Source organism: Suricata suricatta, chromosome 3 (genome assembly GCF_006229205.1).
Source record: "Suricata suricatta isolate VVHF042 chromosome 3, meerkat_22Aug2017_6uvM2_HiC, whole genome shotgun sequence".
Lineage (NCBI taxonomy): Eukaryota > Metazoa > Chordata > Mammalia > Carnivora > Herpestidae > Suricata > Suricata suricatta.
In genome coordinates this window covers 6,582,217-6,609,190 of record NC_043702.1, presented here as the reverse complement: position 1 = coordinate 6,609,190, position 26,974 = coordinate 6,582,217, and the positions used below count along the sequence as shown (strand labels likewise).

At 39.9% G+C, this 26,974-nt stretch overlaps 2 protein-coding genes across 9 annotated transcripts in view; one reads left to right on the top strand and one right to left on the bottom strand.

Annotated features, from left to right (window-relative positions):
* Nucleotides 1–26,974, top strand: part of GIGYF2 (GRB10 interacting GYF protein 2) — a 134,912-nt gene that overhangs the window by 57,410 nt on the left and 50,528 nt on the right. For 6 of the 8 annotated variants that reach the window (XM_029933580.1, XM_029933583.1, XM_029933579.1 and 3 more), the window contains 4 exons: nt 22,333–22,512; nt 25,797–26,014; nt 26,107–26,269; nt 26,358–26,546. In XM_029933580.1, coding sequence (XP_029789440.1) covers nt 22,333–22,512; nt 25,797–26,014; nt 26,107–26,269; nt 26,358–26,546 — 750 coding nt within the window. The remainder of the gene's footprint in view (nt 1–22,332; nt 22,513–25,796; nt 26,015–26,106; nt 26,270–26,357; nt 26,547–26,974) is intronic. The other 2 variants (XM_029933585.1, XM_029933584.1) reach the window with 1 other exon arrangement.
* KCNJ13 (potassium voltage-gated channel subfamily J member 13) lies at nt 1,833–11,049 on the bottom strand. Its single transcript, XM_029933588.1, has 3 exons — nt 10,941–11,049; nt 5,870–6,345; nt 1,833–4,151 (listed from the first exon to the last, which is right to left on the bottom strand). The coding sequence occupies exons 2-3, from the start codon at nt 6,327–6,329 to the stop codon at nt 3,529–3,531; spliced, it is 1,083 nt and encodes a 360-aa protein (XP_029789448.1). The 5' UTR covers nt 6,330–6,345; nt 10,941–11,049; the 3' UTR covers nt 1,833–3,528.

Genomic DNA, 26,974 nt, shown 5'->3' with positions numbered 1-26,974 from the left:
GAGGCCCTGAGATGGGGAATGCATGAGGGAAATGGGGCGGTTTACACAGCAGACGAAACTGTGGGCACGACAGAGTGAGGAGGAGTCTTTTTAGGGTTACTGTCTGCAAATATTTGCCTAACGGTCGGAAAAGGGGGATTAAGCTCAATCCGCGTTAGTCTAAAGGGCAGGTTTAAATTGGTAGATACTCAACACAGTCTCAATGAAGAAGATCTAACAGGGGTGTCTGGAAACGACTGGGGCTGCCTTGAGACAGCAGTGTGTTCCCTGTTAGGGGAGCAGCTCGATTTTAACTGTTTGACACAGTCCTACGTCGTGATTTGGACAGAGCATAAAGTTCCTTTTCACCGTTATTTGCCCAACGTGTATTTTAACTAGTGTATTAATTCCACCTGAGAAATTTCTCCAACCACTTTCTTCAAAAGTACAGGCTTTTGGGGAGCCTGGGTGGCTCTGTCGGTTAAGCGACCAGCTCTTGGCTTCAGCTCAGGTAATGATCTCACACTTTTGTGAGTTTGAGCACTGTGTTCGGCTCTGTGTTCACACTGTGGAGCCTGCTTGGGATTCTCTCTGCCCCTCTCCCTGCTTGTGAGCACACACTTGTTCCATTTGTCTCAAAAACCTTTTGCTATTGTGCTCTACACTCTTCCAGAATGGCAGTACTAAACTAGCTTGTTGGGGCAGAGTGACCTATTGGTCAGTTGTGAGATGTTCTCTGACCTCAAATTAAGACAATTTGAGTACTAAAGGTTTCAGAATGACTTGTTTTTAAAATTAGAGATGGTTTATATCATGTATTTGCTTCTTATATTGGAGAGAAATGGGTATATTTATAGATATCGGGGCAAGAATTGTACATAACCACTGTGAACACATCCATGGGGGACTGTGGAGGTAGAAAAAGGCCTGTGATACTTGGATTATAATTTCTGTTCAGTAGGAGCTGATTGTTGTAAAGAGGGAGCTCAGTTCTGGTGATGATCTTGTAGTGTGATTCTCTGAGGATGAAATTGAAAGATCATTAAATAAAAAACAATCCAGTTGATAGTCCTAGGTCCAGCCCAGTGTAATACCAGTTAGTGCATTTTGGTGTAAAATACTTCGAGGTAGACATAGCAGCTTTTGGTTATCACGCTGCTGCCTGTAATAGGTATTATGAGCTTGTATGTCTAACTGCTTGTCTAGTTTGTTCGGATTGTCATGCTTAGGGTTAGGGTTAGGGAACTGTATCAGTTTCCTAAGGGTTTTTAAAGTTAATTCCAATGTGGTCTCCTTAGTCATGAATCCAGGATACCCCCCCTGGCCCCCCTGGGCCCCAGGTTAGTGAGCTGTGCAGGCGGATTAGAGCTGCTGTCCCCCTCTCCTAGTGATTTCTCCCTGGTTCCATTTGCACTCCCTTCTTCTCAAAGGATAATGATATCTTGGCAGAAACCTGAATCCTTAATGTGGAAGCTGCGATTCACCGAAAGTAAGTGAAAGAATTATGACTAGTGCTTTCAGAAGCTTTAAACCACCTAGACCGACGTTTCTGATTTTCTGATTGCTTTTCCTGGTTGACTACTTGTGAAACATTTTTCAGTGGCATTAGCATGCCAACACTGGTTTTGAGGCGTGTGTAAGGGAAGTCGCATCTAGTTTTCGGAGGCAGAGCTAATGTGTTCATCGTGCACTTTGAGAGTGGTATGACTCGAATGGAGAGCATGCTGTGTCTGCAGGGAGACTCATCCCAGATCTTGCTGACTTCCTTGTGTCACTTTGGGCAGCTTCACTTAACTGTTGGGAGTTGTAATCTGTGTCAGTGATGTAGAGCTCTTAGGAAAAAACATACCATATAAATCTTTGATACTACTTTATTTTCACAGATTAGGTGAATCTTGTTACTTTATTATAGAGATAAGAATTCCTCTTGTCTATATGTGTTATGACAGTCCTGGGTTGGGAAAAAAGTCTATTCGTCTGACTAGCATTTAAGGATGCCTAAGACTTTACAACAATTAAGTTTCTGTGTTCTTGACTTTTTTTTTTCTTCCTGTTATCAGTGTTTGACTACTCCAGAGCTCTTTATTTGCTTTTCCTTTTGGTCAAAGAGTAGGAAAATGTGACTGCTGCTCTGCCCTGCTTGTCACAACCGATTGCCTTTACTAGGCTAGTGTTTATTTCCTGGGCTGATTCCAGGCTAGATCATCATCAGTGGAGAGGGTTAATCTTCACTTTTCCTACTAAACCTGAATAAGAGGAATTTCAGAAAAGAAGAGCAGCCACAAATCGACTTGAAATCTGATAGGGTGACTTTTCTGTCTTGTTGACTTTGAAGACAGTTTTTTTTTTTTTTAAATCAAAATGAAGGGTATGCAGAGAATGGTTTTAAATTAAACTGGAGGTAAGGGAAAGGGTTCATCTAAGTATATATTAAATAAAGATTGAAGCAGAGAGAGTATAATTTTCATGGAGTATTAGATTTGGTAAGAAATAATAGAGTTTATCTAGTCCAACCTCCTACTGGTGAATAAACACTCATTTTGTGTTTATAGAAAAAACTATTTGAAGTTGGAAACAGGAATTTGGGTTTGAAAATACTTTGTTGCCTAATTGTTTTTTGCTTTATCTATTGGAGACATTTTTCCTTTTTGAATTATGTATAAGTAAACCTTTTTCTACAAAAACTTAAATAGCTTTGCATTTATGGGTTATTTAGGGTTCTGTATTTCATATCATTGAACAGATCATAGGTAAGAAAGGAATTTTTTACCTCGAAGAAGCCATTCAAATGAATGGTTGATTATGATTTTTCAGTCACTGATTATTATGCAGGGTAGCTTTATAGTAGATATAATTTTGCATCTCCTTGCAAAAATACCACCTTAGAGGTTCCATTCAGGCTGGAGCTCTTTGTTGATCTCATCACTTTCTGCTACAAATATGTAAACATGTGCATGTGTTTGGGCATAATCCTTAAATGCCTTTAGAGCTATGTATAAATCTCTCTTTGGTTGTTTTTCTTATGAATTTTTGTTCCTATATATTAAAAAATTAAGGGGGTAATACTTACTCCAGCTTCGTAGTATGAAGAACCAGAGGAATGATCTTTGTTGTCTTGAAAAAATAACACTTTTAAGAGGATGTTCGCTAAGTTGTTTGTGAAATCATTATTCTACCTAGGGAGCTAGGTTTCAAACTAGACTGTTGCTTCAACTTGCAGATGAAAATGAGAGATTTGTCGTTGATCTTAGAGTCAGCTGAGTTAAACTTTACTGTCCCGTTTTCCCTTCGTTAGTGGTATCATCCACATTATTAAAAATTCATCAACGTTTCTGTATAAATATCTGTCATGTTGAGATGGATTGATTTCAGGAGATGACCACAGATTCAAATTGTAAGGTAGAATGTTAAATTTCCAGAATGTGTATTATTAGCTCAGCCACTTTTATGGGCATAGGCTTGTTACCATGATGTAATCAGCATTGAAAAAAAGAAAACGAGATATGATGAAGGAAAAGTAGCTGCATAATACATTAAAAAATAGTGTGCTTATTCTGTCAGTCCTGTTTCAGAGATCTGAAAATTGTCCATGCTTTGTCCATTGATACGGATGTCCAGGTCAGTCCTGTTTGGGCTCTTGGAGACCAGAGGAGTTGGAAGTTCAGGAACAGTCTTGTCAAAATTCTCCATCTTGATTTGGTATTCACCTTTGGAACCCCGGGTCAGCAGAGAGGCAAAACAGTGATGTAACATGATCTCAGAGGGTAGGTAGGATGTCCTCCTTTGGCATATTTCTCCAGTACCTTCCTGCATTGCCGAAAGGAACACAACTAATTCAAAGTGTGGAGGATTTTCATGTTGGAGCAGAGTAGCCAGAGGACTTGATGGTATAATGCAGTGATAGTAGGTTAGTGGAAACATAAAGAATGGACATTCCTCAGAACTGATGCCATCAAGATGGAAGTCCACACTGGTCTGGTAGAGTTCGCCATTTTCTCTTTCCTGATACAGCACAGCGGAGACCCGGACGCTGGTTAGAGGGCTAGGTCGAATGTTGGCCACTTGGAAAATTAGGTTAGGTTTGCCATCTATGTGAGCTACTACTGCTAAGTCTGTAAAGCGAATTGAGAAAGCTCGATTTTTTGGCCGGGCAATCTTCGCCACAAAGGCACCTAAATTAGAAACCATTGAATTTTTTTAGAATGAACACTTGAAGTATCAGTACCTTTTCTGAATGACAAGGGTATATCAAATAGTTCTATATTTCTTGATGCCATGCCTTCCAAGTGAGACAAGAATGGATGAACACATTGTTAATTTGGGTAGTCTCATTTGCCTGAAGAATTTTTCAAAATGTACCTACTCCCTTATTTAAAAACTATGATTTCAGAATGTTTAGCAAAATGCATTTTGTTACAAAGAAATGGAACTTTGTCTTCTCATTTCTTATAAAATTAAAGAATGGTCATTTCCTACATTTCTGCCCCCGCTGAAAAAAAAAAAAGTAACAAGATTCAGTTGTTATTGGAATTCGTTTGTGATTTCAAGTTGAAGCAGAAATTAGATTTAGAGTAGAATGATTTGGGGTGAGTAGGGGACAGTAGGATGAGGGATACACTGAGAAATTATTTGACTTTGAAACATCTGTTACCCGCCCCCCCACCCCCTTACTAGAAGGCTCTGGCTCTAAGGTGATTTCAGTGCACCTTTCACAATGCGTCTTCCGTGTGCCCCCAAGCTGTAGGTCAGGGTTTTTGAACTACTTTTGTGCCACCGATCTGGTTGGCAGGCTGGTGAGGTCTATGGCCTCCTAACAGCATTATGCTTTAAATGCATAAAAGTAAAATACACATAAAGGACACCAAATGTACTCCAGTTGACCATTTCAGAAAATTATAGTACTATATGTGCATTAACAACAACAACAAAATTTAGCGGTGGGCTTAGGCGTGTACTTTTGAGGCATACGAAAATGCTGATACTATTTTTGTTGTTGTTGTCGTTGCCTACATTTATAGTGGAAGGAAATGGCAAGTTTCAGTTAGAGGTTAGTGAAAAAGAGATGCAAGTTTTTCCTAAGTTCATGGATCCCCTAAATTTTATCTAATGATCGACCCAGTTTAAAAACCTGTAGAGAAGTTGATTGATTTGTTACAATTTGTGGAGCCAGTTGGCAGCACACCGGACTTCACGCCAGATCACCTGGGGCCCGTCACTTACCTTTCCAGATTATCATTGGCTAATGTGTTAAAGCCAGGCTTTCTTTTGTTTTGTTTTTTGATTTTTAAACTGTATGTATCACTTATAAAAATGACACTGACCCTCCTTTATTAGAAGAAAGTCTTATGTATTAATCAGGTTTATAAGTAAAATATAATAATCTTTGTGGCCATATTTCGAGTAAGTATGTGTATACTCGATCTCTGAATATAATGCTGACTACGGTGCTCTGGGCTCACTGGTGAGTGTTGAGGAGGTTTTCCTCCTCAGAGGAGGAAATTCTAACCCAGTAACGAAAAAAAATCAAATTCCCCTGTTAGATAACATGATTGTCAAAATATGCATTGAACATACTTGCCAATTTAACAAAGAATTTAGCTTCTCTGAAAAATGCCCTTTAGATTTTCTGTTAATATTTTTTTGGTTGCTTATTGCTTGCAAGTTAGTGTCAGAATGATCTTTTTTTTTTCTTAAAGAGTTCTAATAGGTAAAATTTAAGAGTTAGGTTTCTTATAATTTTACCTATCACTTGGCCCTAGACTTTCTTTTGAGTCATAGAAATTACCACTATAATGCAAATAAGTGATTCTATGACACAGTTGTTTATAACGGACCATTCCCTCTCCAGAACACTTGTAATTTTTGTTTGTTAAAAAACCAAAACCATTACCTGTGATGAAAGCCTCTAGCATGAGGCCGAGGAGCATTTGTACGGCAAGTAAGGCGATGGCGCTTGGACAGTCCCCACTGGGGAACATGGTGCCGTAGCCAATGGTGAGTTGTGTCTCCAGGGAGAAGGAGAAGGCCGCTGTAAAACTGGTGATGTACTTCACACAGATAGTGTGGTTTTCGGGCGGGGCATCGTGATCTAGTTCCAGATCACCATTCATCTCCGCCAGAATGTACCAGAGCACTGCAAAGACAAGCCAGTGGACAACAAAAGAAGCAGAAAAGACCAGCATCATCCAGCGCCAGCGCATGTCCATTAGGATTCCCCAAGCATCTCGAAGATACGCGAGGCCCCTTTGGGCACCATCCATTTGAAGCGTGCTGTGGCCGTCCTTGGTGACCAGCCGCCGGTGCCGCTGAGTTAGGAGAGGGGCGATGACTTTGCAGTTACTGCCGTCCATCTCGGTCGGCAGTTTTCTAAAAACCAAGAATAAATTAGTGAGCTCTTAACTGCCTTACACCTTAATGTTAACAACTTTTGAGACCTCACTCACGTTATCCTGTTTGGGGAATGCTTCCCTAGCCACTGGGCAGGCCTTCCCAGTCGGACCGCTCTCTCCTCACCGAGGGGCATTTACTGAGTAAGCGGTTCGGGGGCCGCCTGGTCAGGGGTTGCCTTAGCATCTTCTTGTTTCCTTGATTGGCTGTTAAGCTGTTGTGTGGTCTTCTCAGCCTTCCGGGTGTGTTGTAAGACCCCTGAAAGTTGGGGATACGGTTTGTGGCTGGTCAGTGCTCCTCTCTTGCATGAGTCCAGGCACAAAGTTGCTATTGATTTGACTAAATGTCATGTTGTTAATATCTACTTTTTCATAATTAATAACTTAAGATTATGAGTAATTCATAATTAAAGGAATAAGTTAAATATATGTGTATAACACATAACTAGAAATCATTTAGAAGTGTAGTGTTAAACTGTCTGCAAATGTTTGGAAACTGAACTCTGTTCTAGGACAGGTCTACGCATTTACAGACCCACAGTTGTAATGCATACTTTATAATTAGCCTGTTGAAAGTTTTATGAATAGGCCTTATTTGTTTTTGTCACTTTGTGGCCATTTTCATGGATTCTTTCCTTCTTGCCCCCCTCCGAATATTCTAGATTCTGATTTGATTGTTGGGTGGGGAAAGAATTATTTTCTTGGTAAATAAGAAATTCCAGGTAAAGATTGCTAGATAATGTTAGTTTTGAAAGTAAGTGAACCAGAAGAAAACTAAATAACCAATAAAACACCAAATGGCTATTTTTAAGAAATAATTAATATAGTTTTTAAGCTGTAAAGAGTTAGATTGTAAATCAGTGGGTATGCTTTTCTCATTGTGGTGGAAAGAAAGCTATGTGACCGTTCTTACTTGTGTCGAAAGCATCTTAAGACTTTTATGTAGAGCCTACCAGGAACAGAATGGGAATCGAAGCTTTGCATTTGACGTTTTCCGTAGGTGCGTCCTTCAGAAGTAGGGGCCCCTGAGAGCACTGCGTTTCCCCTTCCTACCTTGTGAATGACAGTGACGCTTAGGAAGGGGACAGAGGCTTTGGGAGCTCAGTTGTTGCTTGGGTTTGCTGGGTCCTCCCTGTGCCTGTGACGTGGGATCGTGGAGACTGCCTTCCTGTGTTACTGGAATTGGACACTGGCCAGCTGGATATATACTTTCCCTTCCCCCTTGAGGCTCATTTAATGTTTATTGATGATATTAGAGACGTTCTCTTGTATTTTCTTCAGGTCTGAATTACTGTTGCCACATGGGATCATTGTTAAAGTTTATTTAGAGTGGAGAGCCATTTTAGTTGCATTTTATAAGTTTAAAAAAACTCTTAGGTTGTTAATGCTTTATAATTCATTATTCTAACAAGTCGTCATTATCATTTAGTGGTTTTTTTTCCCCTCAGCATAGCTGTTTAATGACTCATTTTGCTACATTCTTTAAATGTTTTAAGAGACCTTATCTCTGCCCTTTTGAAAGTAACAACAGAAATAATAAAATTTTCATAGGCGCTGTGCTAGATGCTTTTATATTGCATTTTCTTTAATTTTTTTGGTATTAGCAAGCTAGACATTATTATCCCATTTTTCAGATGAGGTCACCAAGGATCATGCAGATGAAAGAAAAATACAATAGGCAGGTGGGGCCCTTAGATTATTTGTAGTATTATCCATGTCTGGCTAACCTTACAGGTTAATTTTCTTACTACAAGAAGCTACTTAGAAAGTTTGGTGAAGTAAAAATGTTCCCATGATGATTGGCATTGTATTCACAAGACAGTCTTTGACAGCCAGATTTTTAGTACTTCTAGTACTTGTTCTTCCTGTCCGTACACCTACCTCACGTATCTATCTTAAACCATTGTTAACTTCATACGTGATTCTTAGGACAGTAACGATTAATAGTATTAGTAAGGATATGTTGTTTATTACGTGGCAGGAATCATACCAAATACTTTCCTGTGAAGCTGGCACGCGCTGCCTGGCACAGAGTAACCTTTCAGGGTTAGTTGCGTTGTTATTATTAATAATGTTTCTTAACTTTGACAGTAGCGAGTACCATTGTAATTCCCATTTTACAGACAGAGAAGCTGGCATAATGAGATTCCGAGGATCACAAAGGTAGTAAGTGTTGGTGAATCCCACACCAGGTCGAGTCCAGAGTTTTGAAGCTATAGTTTCACAAATAGACATTTTGATCCTGGTTAGCCTTTGTGAGTAATACTGTGTTTTATTTGACTAGTTTTTTTGGAGTTGCTACAGAATATTTGGTCTTTTGGAATGCCTATGACTTTTAGGCAAGAAATTTATTTTCAGTTAAGGAACACATCTTGTAAAATTTGAAGATTTGCATAGCTCCGGTTATTACCTAGGCTGATCTTTCGGATGTTATTAGATCTGTACAAATTAAAACACAGTGTGGAGAGGAGACATTGCCAAAATGTATTTTGTCAGGGAGAAAATAATTTTTAGAATATTCCATCATAATTTTATAAAAGAAAAGGGATTTTGACACTTGAAGAGGAAGTAGGAGGATATTAAGAAAGGATGGTTGTTGGCCGCCTTAAGAAAGGTTGTGAACCTCCACATTGTCCTGTGTGGTTTCGTTTATTTTGTCTGTTTTTGAGGTAAAATTGATATGTAACATTATATTAATTTCACCTTTATTCTTCCTTACTTCCTGCCTGTGTGAAAATGTCTGTCAAGGGCCTTGTACCCCTAGGGCTTAGTGCGCCTGGAGAACCGCTGTCCTGCTGAATGCTGCTAATTGTTTACGGTTTCACAATAGTCCCGTCCCCCCCCCCCCCCCCCCCCCCCCCGTCGGTGGGGAGGGGCCCCATGATTCTCAGCCTAGCCTTTCTAGATACAAACTGTTGCTAACAAAATTATTACTATTTGGGCTTTTTTAAGATTGTTACTTGTAGCTTTATAGAAATTACTGTAGACTTTTGCAATTTCATTCTTTTTCTCTTGCAGTTAGCTAATAAATAAATACCTGGAAGAATCTGTGAACACGGATGTCAAAAGGCTACTATCAAACAGTGAAGCATTCTGGTTCTTATATATAAACCCTTGCTTGAGCTTGTTTAGGTTGTGATGGGAAGTGGAGTAGTTGAGAGAAGTATGACTTTGGTCCCCACTTAACCGTCTGAGTAAGTCCGTCTTTGGGTTCATGTGAACAGTGTGGGCAGCAGAACGAAGGCCCGGCGGGGAGGCTAGCCGGCCGTGCTCTGGCTCTCTTGGCTACATAGCTGCGTCGCTGGGCAAGCTACCCCACTCCCCTTGGCCAGGCTCCCTTATATTAAAAAAAAAAAAGAGGAAATTAAATAACATGATCTCTTAAAACTGCAAGGTTTTAAACTTATTTCTGCTTCCTTCAACTGACATAGGTTTCTTAGATGATTTTTTTTCCTTTTCTCATGGTTTTACATCGGCTTATATGGTGTTTAAAAATTATATTATTGTTGCCCATGTATGTAGATTTTCTCTCCATCAGATTTAAAAGAATGATTGATGGGTAGACATTATGTTTATACTATTACATTTCTAAGTAATTTTGATATCTCTACAGGTATGCAAATACTCTCTGAATGTATTTGTCTTGGTTTGTATTTATATGATTCTCATTAACTGATCCCTGTGGACAATAGAATTGAAGCTTGGGAAGGTTTGTTTATATCTCCATGTGTGGGCTGTAAAATATTTGCCCATTTATAAACTTTGGTGGAAAAAATAACTACTTTATAAAAATGATAGTTTGGATGCCTCAGTGGCTGACAGAATTGATTCATTTTATTTTGTTGTAGCATTTAAAATTATGTCTTTTTCTGTTGCCATATTGTAAGGTAGTAGTATAGTTCAGATTAAAGGGTCGAGATAATAGGCTATAACTACCAATGTTAAGCGATCACAATATTGTGATGTATTTTTTTCACGTCTGGTGTGAATACTGACTGTGTAGAGTCTTACGTTTCTTCTACCCTCTTATAATCAGGGCAAACTGTGTGTTCTAACTCTCTTATATAAGCTCAGAGATTCTTGTCTATTTTAATTTCTTATTTGTAGAAGAATCTACTAATTTCAGTACTAACTCCATGCTTAAAAAGACATTTAAAATTAGATAGATATTCATTGCTTTTTTCATGGATTAAAAAAAAAGGTTTTTTTTTGTCATTTGTTTCTGTAGGCTCATTTTGGGTTTTTAAAATCCCCTCCAAAAGAAATCTATCTATCTATATATATTTAAAAGCCATGGAATTTTTTCTAGGGCCTTTCTTTTCTACTCATTTTTATATTTTAATAGAGAATTAGTATACATTTAATAAAACAAGACATTTTTCAGTAGGGCTATTATCCATTTCTAAAATTTAAGGAAAAAGAATAAACCTTAATGTATAACCCTTATCCGTAATATCTTTGTTAAAAAAAAAAAAAAACTGTTGGCAGTATCTAGCTCTGTTCCCACTTGCCACTCAGTGTCTTCCTCTGTTCCCTTTAAGGAAAGAAATAGTGAATATTATTTCAGGTACTCACCAGTTCTTTTGCTGGGTCAGCCTGTGTGCCCAGGTAGGTCTTGAGAAAGCCGGCCGAGTCTGTCTTCTTGGTGAGGTGGCTTTAATCTCCGAGTCCGGCTTGTAGGTTCTCTTCTTGGACTGGATTTGCAGTTCACATTCCTCTGTTTATAATGTCGTGGGGGCTACTTTCAGCTGAAGCTGATGTGATTGGTCACTTAGTCTGCAGGGGGGCCAATTAGCTCTGATCATGTGGAAAAGAATGCTGGTTTGTTACGAGGTCTTTCTTTGCCCAACACAGACCGTAACAACTCTGGAGAAGCCTCCAGAGCTGACTTGGAGAAGGGGTGCATTTTTTCCCTCTAATCAGGACCGGTCTTTAGTAAGTTTGCATAATCTTACTTAAGAGTTTATTTGAAAGTTCAAAGGGATAAAATTCCCTGCAAGGTTTCCTTTCAGCCGTCTTTCCTTATATAGCATGTTGAAGTGTGAGATACTTCCTTTACTATTCTTTTTTTTCTCCATTTCTTTGGGGAAGATTTCCTTGATAAGGACTTTTAGGCATGAGTTAATGAATTGACTTTATTAGTTTTCTTTTCATATTCCATCTCACTAGAATGGCTACCACTGATTCTGGAACTGGGTGATACAGGTAATTTAGTTACCTGAATTTGGGGGAGGGGAGAGGGGCAAGGAGGCAGGCCTTTTTTTTCCTTATTTTTTTTTAAGATGATGTGTAGAGATACTGAATAAGAATAAACTTAATTGTTTGGTACCTGGCACTTATCTTAAAAAAAAACATACCTGTGAGAGGGAGCTGAAGAATTTTCTTAAGGCATGCTTTAGTAATGTTTAGGGGATGGTTTTCTGAGAAGCATATAGTAACGTGCCATAAAATGTAGTGTTCAGGGTACAGAAAATGTAACTTACTCGTCTAATAGTGTTTAGGTAGAATGTCTGTGATCCAACTTGTAGCAACCTTGAAAGAGCTGTAGGGTGGCTTTGTGTACTGCCTTTACTGGGCAATACTTTTCTCTACTTCTGTTTGCTGCTGATTTAAAAACTTTGACCAAATGTCACATGTAAGAGGATCTGAGAAACAAAGGCTGTGATTGTTCGAAGTAAAATCACGGAAGGCCTGCTGGGAAAATTATTAATGTGGACCACTATAATGCTACTTAGAAGGTGAAACCCGCCTTTGTAGATTCCCTCCCCTCCCTCCAAAATTAAAAAAAAATTAATTCCTTCTTTGTTTTATTAATGCCAAACATTTCAAAACAAGTTCAGACACAGCATTGGAAATTTTGACCTTTAGAGTTAGAGAGGGTAAAGTATCATAAAGGAGGGGCTTGGGATGAGGTGGTTGTTCCCTACACACACTGGTAGGAATTATATCCTATCACTTGACAGTTGACTGATCAGGGGAGAAAAACCAGAGCAAATAGAATGTAACAGCGGCTTTCAGAAAGCACGGGAGTTCCTCTGCCATGTGTCTTGAATCCACATTCTAGTAAGTGTTTCGGTGGGGATTTTCACCAAGCTTAGAAACCTCTTCTGTTTCAGAATATATTAAGGCAAAAGTGATTAGGCAGAATGTCTCAAGTGAAGCAGTGTTCTGGTTTCTGGATTTCTGCAGTGTGAAAGTCTTGCTATGGTCTGCAGACCATGATTGCTAACTGCTAATTGTGTGGATATTGGAGTCCAGCTTTGGAGCGTCCGCTCAGGGGCTAAGCGATCCCATCGTAATGTCCTGAGCAGTTCAGGTCCTTGTGGTTGAGGCGGCCAGATCAACGGAGATGAAACTGACACTGGCACAGGTGGTGTGTCAGCTTTACCCTAAAATACACAGGCCCTCCCATCTATGTGGAATTACTGATTTGGAGATGGCTCTAAGACATCTCTTTTATGAATGAACGTAAATGCTAGATACCTGTTAACTTATTTTTTTGTGAAAAATTATAATGATTAAGCAAAGTGCCAAGGACAGATACATTATTCTTTTTTTTTTTTAATGTTTATTTTTGAGAGACAGAGCAAAAGCAAGGAGGGGCAGAGAGAGAGGGAGACACAGAATGTGAAGGGGGCTTGCACAGAGCCTGGTGCGAGGCTTGAAACCACGAGCCCTGAGATGGTGACCTGAACTGAAGTTGGATGCTTAACCCACTGAACCATCCAGGAACACCTGTTATTCTTTATTAAATTCAATTCTCTGTCCCTAAAGGTGTTTGATTTTCTTTCTGGCTAAAGTAATCTGGTATATAGTTCATGACTGTACCGACCTGTACTTGGGAATAACAAAAGCTTTAGTTGAAATGTAGTGTCCTCCTGTGTGCACGTGGATAATCTCTGAACTTTAAACCTAGCCTTGGCCTCTTAGGGTCTTTCTTACGTGGTACATTTAGCTTTCTTCAGAAGGTGTCTCATTCCTTTCCAGCTGTACATTCAGTCCCATCTCACCGATTGTCGTCTTCCCCGGAGACTTGAGGCAGTGTCTGGGTGTATACCAGCAGACCACTGAGCACGAAGGACATAGGGAGATGGGGCATATTCAGATCACAAGAGGTACTTTCTCAAAGAGATTCTGATACGCTGCACCCCTCCAGTTTCTCTCTCTGAGCCGGGAACGGCTGTGGTTTAAGGACCAGTGTTACTGAGTAGAGCAGATTGTTATCCCTTAGGGGTTAGGGTGGGAGAAAAGTTACAAATCTCTGGATAGGAGACTTAGACTTCTCCGGCCTAGCCTTCTTGAATTTGTTTACAATTAATTGTGGGGGGAAAAAAGTAAATATCAACACCTGTATGGGATTTCCTTTCACTATTTTCTCTGGTGTTAGAAAATACTCTTAGTGTTGATCAGAGAAGATGTATCTGAATAGAGGATTACAGAGTTTCTTACTAGAAAAATTTGCACATAAACAAGCTTCAAAGTCTGTCCCATAATTCCATTTTTGCTTTTGGAGTTTGAGCACTTCTAAGTTCCAAGTCTCACAGCTGTAGATTTTATTGGCTGAGTGCCTCTTTGCTCCATCTGAAGTTTTCCATAAACACCATTTTTGGCTGTGAGTCAAACATGCACACAGGTGCCCTTTTACTGCTCTTTCTCCTTAGGAAGTCCACTCAATTAGACCAGCCTCAAACCAATATTACAGCTTAACTTAATTTAGGCTTAGAAGAGTCCTATTTAGACTTACTACATGAAGTCAGAAACAACCAAGTATTTAGTGCCATTGAGAAAAAGTTGATATCTGCACTACATTTGCATTTTAGCACCTTTTACACAACTCCAGTTACTGTTGATGTAAGAACATAACAATATAACGTGTTATAAAGATAGTACAGTCTGATGGTGAAACAGTCATGTTTGCTACATTGACTAGAAGAAAATGCATTTAGATTTGTGTTTATCTATCTTTTGGAGGTCACAGATCCCTTTAAGACTCACGAAAACCTAGACCCTTTTTCCCCTGATTAAAGAAAACATGCCAGCATAATATATGTTTCTAATGCAAGGATTCATAGCTTCCACGTTCATGTGTTAACTATAGGTTAGGAATATTTGGGTCAGGCATTAAATTTATAAATTATTCAATGACATTTACTTCTAACTCTCGTTTACAAGTTAGATTTTAAGATGAAGTCAACTAAAATATGTGGTTACTCAGCCTTACTGTGCTGCTGATATTAGGAAGGAGGAAGTCTTTGGTTTGAAACGCTAGGGAGGGCCTTGTGGGCGTCCTTGCTGGCCGCTGTGGAATCCTGGAGTTTGAGCACATGAAAGGAACTTGAGATATCACCCTCTAAGTTGCCCAGGGATGACTTTTAATATTTAGCTTTTATTTTAAATTATATCAGTAATATACAAATGTATGTGTTTTTAAAAACAAATTATAGAGATGAAATTCTCTCGGACACTTTCACTCCCCTCCCAAATCTATACAAGTGCAAACATTCTGTAATCATTTAGATTATAAAGGATTAATTACTTTAATGTTTAAGAGCAATTCTTGCCTGCAGTGTAATTATTAGTTGTATTAGTAGTATTTGGAATGGTGTGTGCACTATGTATTTTTAGATTTTATTTTTAAGTTAACTCCATACCCAACATGGAGGTTGAACTCAGAACAACCATCTAGATCAAGAGGCACATACTCTGCCGACTAAGCCAGCCAGGTGCTCTAGAAGTGTATATTTATTAGATGGTGCCTGAGGTATTTTTTTTCCTCTTTAAAATAATTTCTAGAGTAAAATTTTTATATTGAAGAATTGGTCATAACATTTTTCAAGGGGTGTACATTTTGGCACCATTTCTGCTAGAAGAGTAACACATTTAGTTCCATCTTTCCTTTTTAAAGATGTTGGTAGTCTTTGTTACCAAGCTGTACCATGCGTGGTATGTCTGTTGCCCTTTTAGAGTTTGCTAGACTTTTATCCAAGAGCTTCCATTTTCTGCGTGTGTTTTTCTAGAATTTTTTTACTGTTTCTGATGGGTTAAGTTTGTGAGTAAATCCACTTATGACTTACTCATATAAGTGAGTAAACCTATGTTTTATTTCTAATCTGGGCATCACTCAGCTGTGCGATCTTGGGAAACCCCCACAGGTATCCCGTTCCTCATAAGAACAACAGAAATGATGATGTTTAACATAACCCTTGTTAATCCAAGGGTTAGATGCCATATTTTAGCCATACTAATCAGGCTTACATGTGTGTTCCTGGGCCTGGTGGGTAGGTGCTATGTTTAAGTCTCTTGTTTATTTTTAAACCTACATCTTTAATTGTATTTGTCCATACAGGAGACCCTCATGTTAATGTTTGCTAGAGGTTTGAGTAAAACAAACAGGTAAACAATGGTAAAGCAGTGCTATCTTCCTGAGGAAATATTTGGTACTACTGAAGTTGAATATGCATTATTTCACTCGTGGAATATACATATTTATTGTATACACACACACACACACACGCACACACACACACAGCAACAGAAATGCAAACATATGTTCCCCAAACTTCATCTTCAAGAATGTTCATAGCAGCACAGTTCGTAATAGCAAAAAACTAGAAACAATCTGAATCAGCAGCAGAATAATATGTTGTGATCTGTCCATACAGTGAGATCCCATACAGCAGTGAAAAACAGCAAGCTACTGTTCTTTGTAACAATGTGGATGAATCTTCCATGTCTAGCCATTTGTATAAAAAAGTTGAAAAGCAGCAAAACTAATTTTTAGAGATAAGAGTCGGAAATAGTGCTTACCTTCGGAAGGGTTGACTGGGGGGGCATGAAGGCTTTTGAGAGCTCCTGATATTTTCTTTTTTAAAATTTTAGTTATTGGGGGGTTGTCTGGGTGGCTCAGTTGGTTAAGGGTCCAACTTCAGCTCAGGTCATGATCTTGCAGTTCGTGAGTTTGAGCCTCACATTGGGCTGTCTACTGTCAGTATAGAGCCAGCCTCGGATTCTCTGTCTCCCTCTTTCTCTGCCCCTCCCCTCTGTGCTCACATGTGCTCCTGCTCTCTCTCTCTCTCAAAATTACAAAAATAAAATAAATAAATTAGAAAACAAGCAAAAGATATATTTGCTTTATGGAAACTCCTGCCTGAATTGTATGTTGGTGATTTATATACTTTTTGGCAAGAATGTTATACTTCAGTAATAATAAGTTTTCACAAAGAGAAGGGCGGAGAGGAGTGAAGTCCACTTAAAAGTTCTTGAATTCATTTCACCCTTCTCTCTTTTTCTTTTTTAGCTTAAAAGAATAAATATTTATTTTCCACAGATTCTGTAGGTTGGGAATTTCAGGGTTTCTCATGAGGCTTCAGGCGAGATATTGTCCTGGGCTGCAGTCCCCTGAGAGACTGACTGTAGCTGGAGGACCCAAGCTCACTGCATTGCTGCTGGCGGAAGGGATCACGTTCTCAGTGGCTGTTGGGAGGAGACCCAGTTCCATGTCGTCCATGTGGACCGCTTCAAGGGATTGCCCAAGTCTCCTCAAAACATGGCAGCTGTCACATAAGAGCTCAGTGTTCACTGGACTAAGGTTAAAAAATAGGGGTGGCTAAGAATGCAACTCTTTATCTCAGTGCAGGTCTAGATCTCACAGTCATAAGTTAAGCCCTGTTTTGGGCTCCAAACTGGGCATGAAGCCTACTTAAAAAAACAAACACCAAAAAACTCAGAAACTAAACGTTTTAACCAGACATAATTATACCATTATGTACCCATCCTTCCATTCATTGATTTACGGTATCACTATTGCCTGTTATGTGCCGTGCCACGTTCTAGGTGTTGGGCACAGCATTCACAGAGTCCTGGCCTCAATTAACTTACATTCCAACAGGAAGGTACAGATAAAAACTAGGTAAACAAATGAAAAGATAATTTAATCTAGTAATTAATACTCTAAAGAAAATTACACATAGTAATGGAATAAGTGATAAGGGGGTGATAACTAAGGCAATTAGGAAAGGTCTGTTTGACGGGTGACATCTGAGCCTAATTGGCAAGAAGCGGCCAGTCACTCAGTGATATGCAGGACGTGATTTCCAGGCAGTGGGAACAGCAAGTGAAAAAAGCCTAAAGAATGGATGAGTTTGGTATGTTTATGGAATAGAAAGATGGCCAGTATGATCAGAGCATAGTGAGCAAAGAGGAGAGTGTTATAGCATGAAACTGAAAAGGAAGACAAATACCAGATCTTCTAGGAACTTACAAATTGTGTTAAGAAGTTTAGACGTTATTTAAGAAATTTTTTTAAGTATTTATTTATTTTTGAGAGAGAGAGCATACAAGCAAGTGGGGGAGGGGCAGAGAGAGAAGGAGACACAAAATTGGAAGCAGGCTTCAGGCTTTCAGCCCAGAGCCTGACATGGGGCTTGAACTCATGAACTGTGAGATCATGACCTGAGCTGAAGTTGGATGCTTACCCGACTAAGCCACTCAGGCGCCCCAGTTTACATATTTTAACCTTATGGGAAGACACTGGAAGTTTTTAAGCATGAGAAATCTAATCTGATGATCTGGTATACCATATTTAAAAAATCCATTGGTGTTTTCTAGGGCTGCCACAACAAAAATACAAAGGTTGGGTTTGCTTAAACAACAGAAATGTATTACCTTATAGTTCTGGAGATTAAAGTTCAAGATCAAGGTGTCAGCAAGGTTGGTTTCCTCTGAGGGCCAGAAGAGAAGAAGGGTCTGTTCCAGACCTCTTTCCTTGGCTTGCAGAGAGCTTGCTGCCTCTTCTTGTGTTCATTCTCCTGTGCACACACCATCTCTCTCCCGTTTCACCCTTCTCTTGTGAAAATAACAACAGTCCCCGAAGACAGAACTCCACCTACCTTGCACTTGCACGTGGGGTATGTGGCATGTCAGAATTCTGTTTTTCTGGCTTTCCTTGGTTCACTGGAGAAGTTGTCTGTCACTTTAATCTATCTATTGTAGTTATTAATTATGTAATATTTGATGTCAAAAAGTATGTTGCAGATTTAGGAAGTATTTTGTGGAAACAACCACTCACTAACAAAATTTGAACCCCTTTGTTCTAGAATTTTTAACTTAGAATGGGCTAGTGTGGCTGTAAATTCAGGCAGCCTTACCTCAATACACACGCACACCTTCTCTCTATCAGATTGGGAATTGGACTTTCCCCTTTTCCTTTCCCCTTCCCCTTCCCCTTCCCCTTCCCCTTCCCCTCTTTTCCCTTCCCTTCCTTTTTCCTTCTTTCCTTCCTTCCTGTCTGTCTGTATAGGTATATAGATCAGAATTGGAGACAAAATTTAAAATCCAGTGTAGGGACTACAAAATCTTTATTCTTTCTTTAGGACTGTGCTCTTCCCTAACTTCAGCATATCTGTCTCAAATCCTCTTTTGGAACAAGGAGTGGTATAGTCATTCAGACTTTATGAGGCTGAAAATTACGAGATAATTTTTAGTAGGTAAAAAAGTCAGACTTTTTCCTTCTTGTATTTTCCATATTTTTGCCCTGTCCATGTTTTAAAAGATTTTACCTTACTTAAAATTTTTTATTATCATTATTTCTTTTACTTAAGAGAGAGAGCATGTGTGTGTGCGAGAGCAGGAGAGGGGCAGAGAGGGAATCCCAAGCAGGCTTTAGGCTCAGTGAGGAGCCTGACGTGGGGCTTGATCCCACAACCCTGGGATCATGACAAGCCAAAATCAGGAGTTGGATGCTCACTGACTGAGCCACCCAGGCACCTCTTAAGATTTTATTTTTGAGTAATCCCTACATCCAACATGGGCTCAAACTTACAACCCCCAGATAAACAGTCACACGTTCTACCAACTGAGCCTGAAAAGCACCCCTGCCCTGTCCTGTGTTTTATATTTTTCTTGTTCCTAGGTACCAATATGGAAAGTATATATAGGACTTGACGGTTATAAAGGTAAAGAAGCTGTTAAAAGTAACACAAAGGGACATAAGGTTTAAACAACATGAAAAAATCTTTGATATGAAAAAGTCATCTTTGAGCCACATTAGTAAACTATTTTTATAACTGTTAAAGTAGTTAAAGGTTTTAAAAGGATAGCAGCGTTTAGTGTTCGTAATATAAAATGGTGTGGCGAGTTGACCCGTTTTTTAGGGGGATAAAGTCATGTCAGTTGATGAAGTCTGTCATTTCACTAATAATTTCACTCTTTGAAGTTTTTTTTCAGAAGACCTAGTTCAGGGGTGCCTGGGTGGCTTAGTCGGGAAAGCCTCTGCCTTTGGCTCAGGTCAGATCTCATGTTCGTGGGTTCAAGCCCCGCGTCAGGCTCTGTGCTGACAGCTTAGAGCCTGGAGTCCGCTTCTGGTTCTGTGTTTCCTTCTCTCTCTGCCCCTCCCCCTCTCATGCTCTGTCTCTCTTGTACCAAAAATAAATTAAAAAAAATTTTTTTAATTAAAAAAACCTAGTTCAGAAAAGCAGATATATCTTACTTTATCTATAGTTCACGAAAAAAAAATGATAAAGTAAATGTCCAGTGGAGAATAATGCAGATTATGCTGTAGCAGCAAGCTATACCTAGTATATATATGTAATATATACACCTATTTGTATTATTAGAAAGATGTATAATCACAGATAAATATTTGCTATAGATGAAAAGTAGATTATAAAATATTGGGGATACTGATTACAGCTATATAAAAATAGCAAGCTGTGTAAACACTAACTACAGTAGAGTTTCATTTCTCAAATGAGGGATTACTAGTATTTTTATTTTTAATTTAAATTTTTTTGCAGTATATGAGCTGTTAGAATTAGTGACCAGTTTTTGATGAGTTAAGCATTTTACCATTCATGTTCTGTGCTTACTTTGGTACGTTCATTACTTTTTTAAAGTAGGTGAAAGTGTTTGTCTGGCTCACCCATCATGTGATTACTACTGTATTTCCAAATCAGTTGCATGGTACCTGGCACATATTGCCCGTAACTGACTGATTACGTGGCTAAAAATTATTTCCTGTCATTTTTCTATATATGTTTATATCTGTCTCTTTTTATGTGTTAGGGATTTCCATAGGTTTCTGTTTAGTGAGTATAGGTACATTTTTTATTGGGTCATATCACTAGGCGTTCTAACCCAAGGGCAAACATGGAATATATCTGTGCCTGAATTATAACACTTGGCACTTAAATGTGCAAGAAATAGTTGTTGAATGTATCAGAAGATCAGCATTTGAATCTTGTCTTTCCTATTCAAATAGTGGTGTGTGATTTTGGACAGTTCACTTATGGTATGTTTTTTAAACTTATTTTTTAATTTTTTTTTACTTTTGAGAGACAGAGACAGTGCAGTCAGGGGAGGGGCAGAGAGAGAGGGAGACACAGAATCCAATGACAGGCTCCAGGCTCTGAGCTAGCTGTCGGCACAGAGCCTGATTCAGGGCTTGAACCCACGAACTGTGAGATCATGACCTGAGCCGAAGTCGGACGCTTTAACCGACTGAGCCACCCAGGCGCCCCTTATGGTATCTTTTTGAGCCTCAATATTATCAAAACTTAGTGGCAGCAGACATTTATTATCCTAGCTTCTATGGGTCAGGAAGGAGCGTCATAGCTGGATGGCTCTGACCTGAGTCTTTCCTGAGGCTGCCATCAAGGTGTTGGCCAGGGCTGCAGTCATCTGGAGGCTTGACTGGGGTTCGATCCATTTTCGGGCACACTCTTGGGGCTGTTGGCAGGCCTCAGCTCTTTGCTGTGTGAGCATGGCAGCTGGGTTGCCTTGGAGGAGAGCATCCCAGGGGGATTCACAGCCGTTTGTAACTCAGTTTTCGCAGTGAGTGACATTTATCACTTCTGCTGTGTTCTCTTTGTTGGGAGCAAGTCAGGAAGTGCAGGCCATACTCCAGGTGAGGGGGTTCCACAGGAGCCTGCAGGGCTTGTTGGGGACTGTGTCCGGGCCGCCTACTGTGATAGGAAAGCAGGTAGTGTTTTGCGCGGCAGATACTTGCGGCCCCTGCCCCCCATTCCCAGGGGTTTTAGCCTTCAGTAGAACAACCACCTGGTAACAACCTAACAGCTGTTATGGGCAGACAGGATATTGAATCTTACTACATGTGAAATGGTATGTAAGAGAATGGCAGAACATTAGAATTTCCTCATTTTCAGATGCAACTGTGGCACTCTCTCACTTTCGCTGTGGTTTAGTGAAAAGAATTGAGGCTGTCATGAAGTATATGTAACTTTTTAATTGTTATAAATGGAAGATGTCAGTGTATGCTCTGGATTTTCAGCTAATTTAATGTGAGATTTTTTATAGTCTGTTATGAATTGTGTTAGAACATGTGGGGTGGTGACTAAAGAATTTGCACCGTTTGGATTTGTCTTGTCCTTTGAAAATACCACCTCGTTTACTTGGTAATAGGCTCTCTCTCACTGTTAATGGACTCCTAATTTGCATTAGGTTACACATAGCTTAGCTTTGAATTCTGTTCAAAAGCAATTTGTTGTATGTCTATAATGTAATATGTGTTAGAGTAAATGAAAAATATAGTTCATACTCTCTACCTTTGAGTTTACAGTGTGTTTTAGGATAAAAGACAAGTTGAATTTTACAGATACTTATTGGGGTACAATCACCAGTAGAAGTTAATTAAATAAATTAAGATATAATTGAAAATATTAAATGACTTTAAAAAAAGTAGTATGTGCTGGTTGAAGTAGGTTGATTCACTTTTCATTGCATACCCTTTATTTTTTTTAATGCATGTATTATTTAAAAAATAATTGCCCAGTCTATGTACATTAAACTTTAAGAAATGTGTCTAATAATCTATATATATATCTGCAGTTATTTTATTTACACTGCCTGAATGTTGAAATTGACACATTTGCACAAAAGCTTGATTTGAGCAGTCCAGTCTGTTTTCAGAATCCTTAGGGCCAAGGCACATGTTTACTTATTTTCATTACAGGGAGACCAAATTTTGAGGAAGGTGGACCAACATCGGTGGGAAGAAAGCATGAATTTATACGATCAGAAAGTGAAAACTGGCGTATTTTTAGAGAGGAACAAAATGGAGAAGATGAAGATGGAGGTTGGCGACTAGCTGGATCAAGGAGGGACGGAGAGAGGTGGCGGCCTCACAGTCCTGGTAAGAGTTCTGTCGGGTGAGTGCACAGGGACCAAAATAAGGGAGTATTTAATAAGGAAATTTTTACTGTTCAAGCAGAGAGGTAAGCTGGTTAAAAAAAAAAAAGGCGTCAATTACTTTATGTCATACATTCAGTCTTATTACTACAAAAAGTTTCAACATGAAAATTCCCCACATCTATTCATTTGATGAAAATCATCTTTACTTTTCTGTAGCAAATAGTGATCATGGGAAACACCTACCCTTCGCTGCAGAAATGTAAGAGTGTTTCATTTGGTTTTGTCTAATGCTTAATGTATCTTTTTCTGCATGCTTTAAAATGTATAAATGTGTAATTACATGCTCACTAAGGAATATGTGCTCCCACTAAAATGGGTATTTCTCCTGCATAATAAAGGATTTATTCTTTCAAATTGTTTTTTGTCCTGAAAATGTGATTTATGCTTATTTGAAGAATAAACTTTAAACCCAGGTCACAAAAGTAATCACAAGTTCATTCTTTGTCCTTCTAACTTTAGAAAAAGGAGAGAGAATAGTAGTGATTAGTGGTTTTGTAAGTTCTTCTGTTTGACTCTTAAGAATGCTTCAAACTGTTCTTCCCTGACATTAGATATGCTGGTAATTGAAGACACTGGTGCTTTGTGTCAAAGTTCATCCCCTACCAAAGTGCTGATTCCATGCCTCATGATAATCAGATGCCACTGTAGTTGAATCGCGGGGTCAGGCCGAACTGAATCGGAGAGTGTATATTTGCCTTGTGAATTTCATGTGCATAACATTATTTTTGCTATCAACCTTATCACGCAGAAGCGTAGTTTTCATGGAAGAAATCATAATCAACCTGTTTGCGTTTACATTTTAAAATCAAGTTGTTAGCAGATTCACTAGTCTGAGTAAACATGATAGCAAGCATTCAGAGTGCTTTGTGTAGTGGCAGATAGGTGGAAACATAGAAAGTCAATCTTTGGATAGGGTTTTAGTGTTTTTGTCCCAACCCCTCATGGCTGCCTCAGGGGCGAGTTTTCTGTCACTGGAGGCATTGTTTACATCACAGAGGCCCAGGCCTTTCTCCCCAGTCTGCGCGGCAGCCAGATGTCACAGTTCTCCTCAAGGCTGCGCGGCATTTTGTGCTGAGCTTGCCTGTGAGCAAAAGGGTTCGGAGACTATGTTCCTGACCAGCACCCAGCGAGAGCATAGCCAGGATGCGGACTGAGCAGAAAGAAAGATTCCAGCTGATCAAAAACAAACAAGGTGAATGTTCTGGAAGATCAACAGTGTTCGTGAGCCCAGACATCTGATGTTTCTTCATAGAATCCCCTTCATCAGGGAGTTCAAGTAAAGTTTCAGCGTATATTCTACCACCGACCTTCTTCACCCCAACAGCTTTGAGTTTGGATACATGTTGTCTTTTTCTTAAATCTTTCTTCCTGATACATGATTTCCATGTCCGATTTATTTGTTATTAACTTAACAATTTCCCCAGATTTTATACTGATATATTTTTAAAAGACAGTTTGGGGTATATAACAATATATGGGACTGAAAAATCAGTGGAAATAAGCATTTTTAAGAAAGAATACTGTGCTTTTTCAACATAGCATATTAAAAGCGAAGTCTGATTATATCAGTTGTTATAAATAACTGTTAGCATTTTTTAGATTATACTTATTTTATGACTTGATTAAAAGTTTAAATATAATGGTTTTGACTGATATTTATATTATAAAAATTGTAGCAGACTTTTATTCTGATGTTGTAAGGGCTTAAAAAGCAGGGGTCAGTCTTAACAAGCGGTAGCTGGGCCTTCTCTGCTCCGCGTACTGTAAGCAGGGCTCAGCACTGGGTGCGGACGCAACTGTGGAGGTTAAGGACAGCTAAACAGCCACTCTGGGAGCTCAACCTCAGAAACTCAGCGAGAGGAAGCCACGAGCCAGATGCCCAGAAGGATAGACCCCTGTCGTGGTGCATACCTAACAGACGGTTTAGAGGTGATAGTAGCGGAGAGAGGTCTCAGGAATTCAACACTGGATCATGAATACTTCTTTTGAGAAATGATTCTAGGTTTGCATATAAGCAAACGATATAAAGTTCCTTAGTTTTCGTAAAGGTAATCGTTGTAAGTAAGGGAGTGTGGGAATACTGTTTTCTTACCTTTTTGGTGAGTGACTCGCAAGTAGCTACTTCTGAGCCTGCTGATGTTTGCCTTTTCATTTTCAGTTTGATTTTTAGATTGCTAGTTTGAGCAAAATGAGCCTCGGAGTAAGAACATTTAACTTTGGCTCATTTCTGTATCTCCCACAGAGAAAGCATTCAAAGATAGGAAATTTCAATAGGTTAAAACTTGCCTCTCTTTTCTCTTAGATTCAGGCTTGTCAGGTATTAACAAGATCCACCCCCCGCCCAAATACTTTATCTCCTGTCTTTTATTCTTCTGCAGTCTTTGTGTTGGAAAGTAGTTGTAATAAACAGTATGCTGGGGTGGATTTAGGAATGTCCCTGGGGGTATTTTACAGAAATAAAACCTCCCTGGGGAGAGTTGAGAGGTAAGAGTGAAGGGAAAGGAAAGCCTGCTGTTGTGGAAAAAGCAGTAGTGGATGCAGAATCCGCTGGTTCTGCTTCGCCGCCGTTATGCAAGTTACTTCTGGCACAATTTTTGTTTCTTATACTATAAAATTAGGATAGCGGGATATATAAAATCTTTGGCATCTGCCAGTGCTTTAATTCCATGACTTCTTGTTGGGAATCCGAATTACGGCTGGGATCTTGGCGCTAGCAGGTTAGCATGATGAGTTTGATGTTAGGAATTGACATAAAGGATTGGTCTTATCCATAAAGAATGGTATTTTTATGAGAAGAAGGAAAATGTGTAAGACTTGTTAAAGGGAAGGCATGGACTTCAGTATGGAGAATACCCGGTGTTACAGATCTGGGCTAGGAGCGGGCCATGGGGATGCCAACTGGAGTTTCCGTCAGATTCCCAAAGCTTATCCAAAGGGTATACTTTGGGTAAGGTGTCCTTTAAAAGCGATTTTGTTTTAAATTTATCTTTCAAAGTGTGTTAGGTGGCTCAGTACTTAAGTGAAGATAACCACTGTTGTCACTCAGTGATGTCATTCGTATGCTAAGCTCTGAACTTCATTACTTTGCCCAATTTTCTTTTCTAGCAGGTCGATCCATGTGATCTCACAGTTGGTCATAGTTTTCTCCTTTATTTCCTATTCATGATTGTCTTTCTCAAATACCGTCATAAAAGGCTTCTAAGGTCTGTATCCTCCTCACCCCAGATGGCCCTCGTTCTGCAGGCTGGCGGGAGCACTTGGAACGACGGCGAAGGTTCGAGTTCGATTTTCGAGAGCGGGACGACGAGCGGGGCTACCGGAGGGCGCGCTCGGGCAGCGGGAGCCTGGACGACGAGCGGGACAGCTTGCCCGAGTGGTGCCTGGACGACGCCGAGGAGGAGACGGGCACGTTCGACTCCTCGGGAGCGTTCCTCTCTCTGAAGGTACGACGCCTGTTTTACACGGCACAGTCGACACTGACCTTCCACCGGAGCCAAATGTGTTATTGACCTTTGGCTTTATTTTCTTGACACAGAAAGTACAGAAAGAGCCGATTCCAGAAGAGCAGGAGATGGACTTCCGGCCTGTAGAGGAAGGGGGCGAGGGCTCTGATTCTGAGAGCAGCCCCAACGAAGAAGCCAAAGAACCTGATAGGACAAATAGGAAAGAAGGAGAGAAGACAGACAGAGTAGGAGTTGGTAAGGCTCCTTTTTGTCTTTTACCTTCTTCTTTTCATCAAATCAAACGCTTCCTAAGTCGGTAATTTAAGATTACTTGATGTTACAGCAGCGGGTGAGGAAACCTCTCAGACCTCGTCGTCATCTGCTAGGCCAGGCACTCCTCCAGACCATCAGCCTCAGGAAGCACCCCAGTTTGAGAGGACAGAGGAGCCCCAACCTGAGCAAACAGAAAAAGCTGAGGAGGAGAGTCAGACGGAAAATAGCCTACCAACCAAAGTGCCCAGCAGAGGGGATGGTATGTATTTATGAGAGGAGATAAGCCAAAACAGGAGTCTGCTCAGGCCGGTGATCACTGATGGGTTTCTGTTTATGGCTCCTAGAGCTGCTCCGAGTGGTGAATTGCTGGAATAGGTCATGTTACTAGAGAACTCAGTCTGTTCCCATGTATGTGTCCTTCCCAAAATTCACCAAAACGGAGAGGAGACAAAGGCAGAGCTCGGAACCCTCCCCTCCCAGAATGTTACGACGTGGCCATCTCGGCATCGGTCGTGCAGACGGGCCGGGGTCCGGGGTCCTCCGCGGTGATTTGATTCTCACACCAGGCAGGTGCCTTCCTTTCATGTAGCGGCTGCAGGATGTATGTCCGGAGGCCACGCTAAAATGCTCTTGTTCCAAAAGAGGCCGAAGAGAACATGGATGAATCTGGAGGTCTGCCACCTCTGC